This window comes from Alosa sapidissima, chromosome 13 (genome assembly GCF_018492685.1).
Source record: "Alosa sapidissima isolate fAloSap1 chromosome 13, fAloSap1.pri, whole genome shotgun sequence".
Taxonomy (NCBI): domain Eukaryota; kingdom Metazoa; phylum Chordata; class Actinopteri; order Clupeiformes; family Clupeidae; genus Alosa; species Alosa sapidissima.
In genome coordinates this window covers 5,359,064-5,364,063 of record NC_055969.1, presented here as the reverse complement: position 1 = coordinate 5,364,063, position 5,000 = coordinate 5,359,064, and the positions used below count along the sequence as shown (strand labels likewise).

General features: G+C 50.0%; 2 protein-coding genes across 12 annotated transcripts in view; one reads left to right on the top strand and one right to left on the bottom strand.

The window, feature by feature from the left end:
• LOC121680692 (high mobility group nucleosome-binding domain-containing protein 5-like) overlaps nucleotides 1–5,000 on the top strand; it is a 692,414-nt gene that overhangs the window by 8,195 nt on the left and 679,219 nt on the right. The window lies entirely within an intron of this gene.
• LOC121680696 (NMDA receptor synaptonuclear signaling and neuronal migration factor) overlaps nucleotides 1–5,000 on the bottom strand; it is a 41,243-nt gene that overhangs the window by 28,677 nt on the left and 7,566 nt on the right. For 7 of the 11 annotated variants that reach the window (XM_042060221.1, XM_042060222.1, XM_042060225.1 and 4 more), the window contains 2 exons: nucleotides 1,262–1,323; nucleotides 1–755 (listed from right to left, as the gene is read on the bottom strand). The exon at nucleotides 1–755 is cut by the window's left edge. In XM_042060221.1, the coding sequence (XP_041916155.1) occupies nucleotides 1–755; nucleotides 1,262–1,323 (817 nt within the window). The remainder of the gene's footprint in view (nucleotides 756–1,261; nucleotides 1,324–5,000) is intronic. The other 4 variants (XM_042060219.1, XM_042060220.1, XM_042060218.1 and 1 more) reach the window with 3 other exon arrangements.

Genomic DNA, 5,000 nt, shown 5'->3' with positions numbered 1-5,000 from the left:
GGCGCACACCTCGCACGCCAGGCCGCCGCCGCCGCTGCCGCAGGTGTCCTTGCCCTCGCCCCAGCCGCGGATGTTGTGGGCACTGACCGAGCTCTGCAGCGGCGGCTGTGCCAGGTGGTGGTGGCGGTGGCGAGAGCCGCCACTGCCGCCGCTGCTCGTGCCCTCGCCGCCGCTGTTGCTGCCCGCTCCGCCGCTTCCGTGGGCAGAGGAGGAAGCGGAGGCGTACGGGTTGCCGTGGTGGTGGTTGCCGTGGTGGTGAGCCCTGTCGGCGCTCACTCCGTGGCGATGGTGGTGCTGGGTGGTGGGCGACGAGGAGGTCGAGGGCGACGCGGAGGTCTGGGGGAGGCGGGGGTTGTGGCCCCCGGGCTGCGGAGCCGCTGGCTCTCGGGCCCCCCGGAGCACCTCCAGCTCCAGGGTCTCCTTGCTCCCTCGGCCACTACCCAGCATGCCGCTCTCCCCGGTGATGGTGTAGACGCGGGCGGGCTGCAGCGCACACTCCGCGCACTTCTGCTGGTCCTCCTCGGCCGAGAAGCTGCGCTCCAGGGACAGCTGGGCCTTGCCACAGGAGGAGGAGGAGGAGGAGGAGGTGGGTGGGGGTGGAGGCTGGAGGATGCCCAGCGGGGAGCTGATCAGACTGGGCTCGGGGGCGCCGGAGGGGCCTCGCACAGGGTACGTGGGGAGGTTGTTGTTCTGGAGGCTAAGCCGGTCTAGGGAGTCTGTGTCTGGGCCGATGAGGGTGTCAGAGAGCAAGTGATCTTTAGTTTCAGAGACAGGGGTAAGAAGAAACAGAAGGAGAGAGAGAGAACACAGGGAGAGAGAGAGATAGAGACAGAGAAACAGACAAAGAGAGAGAGAGCAGAAAAGGAGAAAGTGGGAGATAAAGAAAGAGAGAGCCCAAGAGGTAGAGGGAGAAACAGTGAAAAATAAACAGAGAGATAAAAATGATGCAGTGTGTGATATTTAATCTAACTTTAATGAAGAACCGTGAATAACGAGTGAGCAAACAGCTGACTGCTCTCCATGGCAATGGAGCAGAATAGAACGTGGCAAAGTTCAAGACCAAACAAAGAGGATGATGAAAATGACTAAAAAGAGATGTGGAAACCTGGAGAAAGACCAGAGATGTAAGGACAGGTCCATGAGGACCAGGAAAGAAGTGTGGTGAGGGAGAGGTTGACTGTGAGAGAGAGAGAGAGAGAGAGAGAGAGAGAGAGAGAGAGACAGGGAGAGAGAGTGGGAGACAGAGGGAGGGAAAACTGACCTGATCCGTTGCAGTTGTCAGGATGCGCGTGAGACAGGTAGTCTCCAAAGGCTCTGGCTGCTCTGCAGACACACACACACACACACACACACACACACACACACACACACACACACACAGAAGTGTCAAGGTGACATCATACCCACATGAGCACATAGCTACGCCACATGTTACATAACTCGTCTGCACAGTCTCTCTCTCTCTGTCTCTCTCTCTCCATCTCATTCACAGGCATGAACTCACACACAGGCTGCCCCAGTGAGAATTCTCTCACCCCCTCTCTGTAACATTACGCTCCTCACCACTGACAGAGCTGTTATTATGTTCAGCATCGCAGCTAACCGTCCTGAGCAAGAAGGTTTACTTCCCAGTTCACTGCAGTGGAGGCTAGCAGACATCTTGTCAGCATCGACACATCTGGATTAACTGGTAGAAGGGGAGGAGGGATGAGCTAGGCTAGGGGATTCTCTAAGATGTCTCTTACTGAGAGCAGGAGATTGAGAGATCAAACACATGCAAACATACTCACACACACACACACACACACACACACTCACACACACACAGGTGCACACACACACAGGTGCGCACACACACACACACAGGTACGCAAACACACTCACACAGCAGCAAGCGGTCAAACAAACAAACAAACACACACACACACACACACACACACACACACACACACACACACACACACACACAAACACACACACACACACACACACACACACACACACACACACTGTGGCAATATAATTGCCTTCTTTGTAGGATTTCCACCCACCCACAGATTCAGATAGAACATTTTTATCTCCCCACTCCAGACCATGGAGAAAAAAGAGTCATTCTAGCCTTCCCTATCTCTCTCTCTCTCTGTATGTGTGCATGTGTTGGGGAGAAAGAGAGATTCGGCTGAGTCACCTAACTCTTTTAGTGACTGATTTTGTTCAGTTCTAACCTCAAATATAAAAATATAGTCACATGCATATTACTTTGTAAAGTTTTCGGGCTATTGCCTTTGTGAATAAGGGCAGATCGGCTTATTTCAAGCTCTTTGAAGCACATTCCATTATCATCAATGGATTTGTAACAGCAAACTCATGCTATTTTTTTTTATAGTCTATTGAAATTAACTTAACCACTCATGGAATGTTGAGAGTCTCCAAAGGGAAATAAAAACCTGGGCCCAGGGCACCAAATCAGCAAGACAAAAAAGTCAAGTGCTCAAGTGTAACTAACAAAGTGGAAGAGATGGAACAACGAGGAATGAGGACTCTCACGCCTCAACAACAGAGCGTCAGAAGGGTGTAGAGTTTTATCAAATGACAAGCCACATCACAGCAGTCCCTCGGGGACATCTGCTGTCACCTTGCATTAGAACAAACCAAAGTTCAGATAGAACTCAGCACAGTGACTGACAGTTGTCACTCCTGTTACCTCCATCATGTCAGGAGACTTAGATCACCCCTTCCTCCCTGACACATCCGATGTTCCCACAACCTTGCCCGTTTCCTTTCAACATTACAAACACATAAACAGATTTACACTGGTATGCCATAGGGGATGCCTGCTTGGTCTCTACTAGCATTTCAGAACCATGGACAGTTGCCATGCTTTTCTCTATGCTTATCCTCACTCATGTGGCTTAATCATTGAGATGGTTGAATTGGTGAAAATAAACTGAATTCTTGGAAATTAGGCTAATATAAAAGAAGCTTAACATGTTTTTAAAAACTAAACCAGAGATGGCTGTCTGATGGCTGCTGCTGTGATTTCTCACTGGGCGACTGTCAGAGTGCACCATCGCTAAGAGACAACGATCGGTTCACCGAGACGAGTGCATTGTCTTGTAGATGAGCTGTAAATTCAATTAAAGGCATGGCTCTCGCACAGGCTCTTATCTTCCAGTGGAGCTGTGCGTGGTGTGGTGTGTGTGTGTGCGTGTGTGTGTGTGTCACTGTGAAGAAGACACTGAGTCACGCCTCCTCAGAGAGACGCGCTGCTGCACACACACACACAAGGGAGCAGGAGGCTGGAGGATGATCTCTCTCTCTCTCTATCTGTGTGTGTGTGTGTGTGTGTGTGTGTGTGTGTGTGTGTGTGTGTGTGTGTGTGTGTGTGTGTGTGCGTGCATTCCTATATGCAAGTGCCCATTTTAAGGATAAAGACCCACACAAATCATTACTCATACCCCACCACTCATACCCCAGCACACACACACACACACACACACACACACACACACACACACACACACACACACACAAAGTTAGAAGACCACACAGAAACGAAAGGATAGATGTGGTTAACGCCCCCACAGAAGCTGTCACTTACTGGCAGGCCCCGACAGGTGATGCCCCCCCCCCCCCCCAGATGTGTGCACTGTGCATGTGACAACTGCAGAGCTCCCTAGATACCACACGTCACATGCATGGTGTGCATGTGACACACATATGGTACACACATATCACATATATAGATACACACACACACACACACACAGGTACACTTATTAGCATACAAGCTGTCATTACCCAATGATACACAGGCCTTTAGTATAATCAATCATACCCACACAAAATCACATACATATACACGCATATTATACACACACACACACACCTGACATTATGCATATCTACCTTCTTTACAGAATTCTCTCTCACCATACATACAAAACAACACCCCCCTCATATAAACAGACACATACACATGACACCCCAACAACACCCCCCCCCCCCCCCCCCCCCCCCATCACTTATTCAGTCACTGTACGCCAACACGTGCTGTCTCCCATCCATCCTCCCACGCCCCAGACACAAGCCGTGGCTTCACTGGGCAGCGTGTGACCTCTCCTCGTGGCTCTCTGCCCACTCGCCTCCCCTCCGGCGCTAAAATAATCACCTCCTTCAGATGTCTCCTCCACGCTCAACTCCGCTCCAGGGGCACCGTCACCGAGCTGAGGCTGAGGCCACAGGCTTCCTGAGGATTTATCACGGCTCCCGAGCGGCTTTACGCCAGAGCTGCGCTTGAGCTGCAGACCTCAGCTGTTAATGACATCACTCACTCGTCACTATTCATCCACAGCTATCAGTTTAGTCATACTGAGTTTATCGTGAACTTTTTACTTTATTGTTAACGGTTACTTCGTTGTTATTATTGTTATTAACTCTCTTCTTTCAACTGTCTTTTAATTTCCTTTTTTTAAGGAAATACAGTACATGTTTAAAAAGCAACAAATGCAAGCATTCGTGGAGTACGTCACAAAAGTATGGTAGAATTGCGATAGTAGTGTAGCGATTGAAAGCGGTCAATGCATCGTTCCCTTATAGGCCACCGTATAGTCATGGCTCTTGAGGAATTCTTTTCACACTCACACTGTAGTTTTCTTTGTGTTAAAGCTGAGATATGCGCCCTGACACGAGAGGGAACAGGCCAGTGTTTCATCTTCATTTCCCATTTAAAGAAGGAAAAGCTCCCTGAGCAGTGAATAAAATAAACAAGGAGAGAAGCTGCTCCTCTGAGAACAATTCACATCTATAAAACATGAGTCGAGAAATGGAGAGAGAGACAGAGCAGAAAGAGAGAGGGAGGAGGGAGACTGAGAGAGAGAGAGGGAAAGATAGACTGAGAGAAAGAGAGAGAGAGAGAGAGAGAGGAGGGAGACTGAGAGAGAGAGAGAGGGAGGGAGAGAGAGAGACTGAGGGAAATACATAAATGGAGCAGGCGCCTC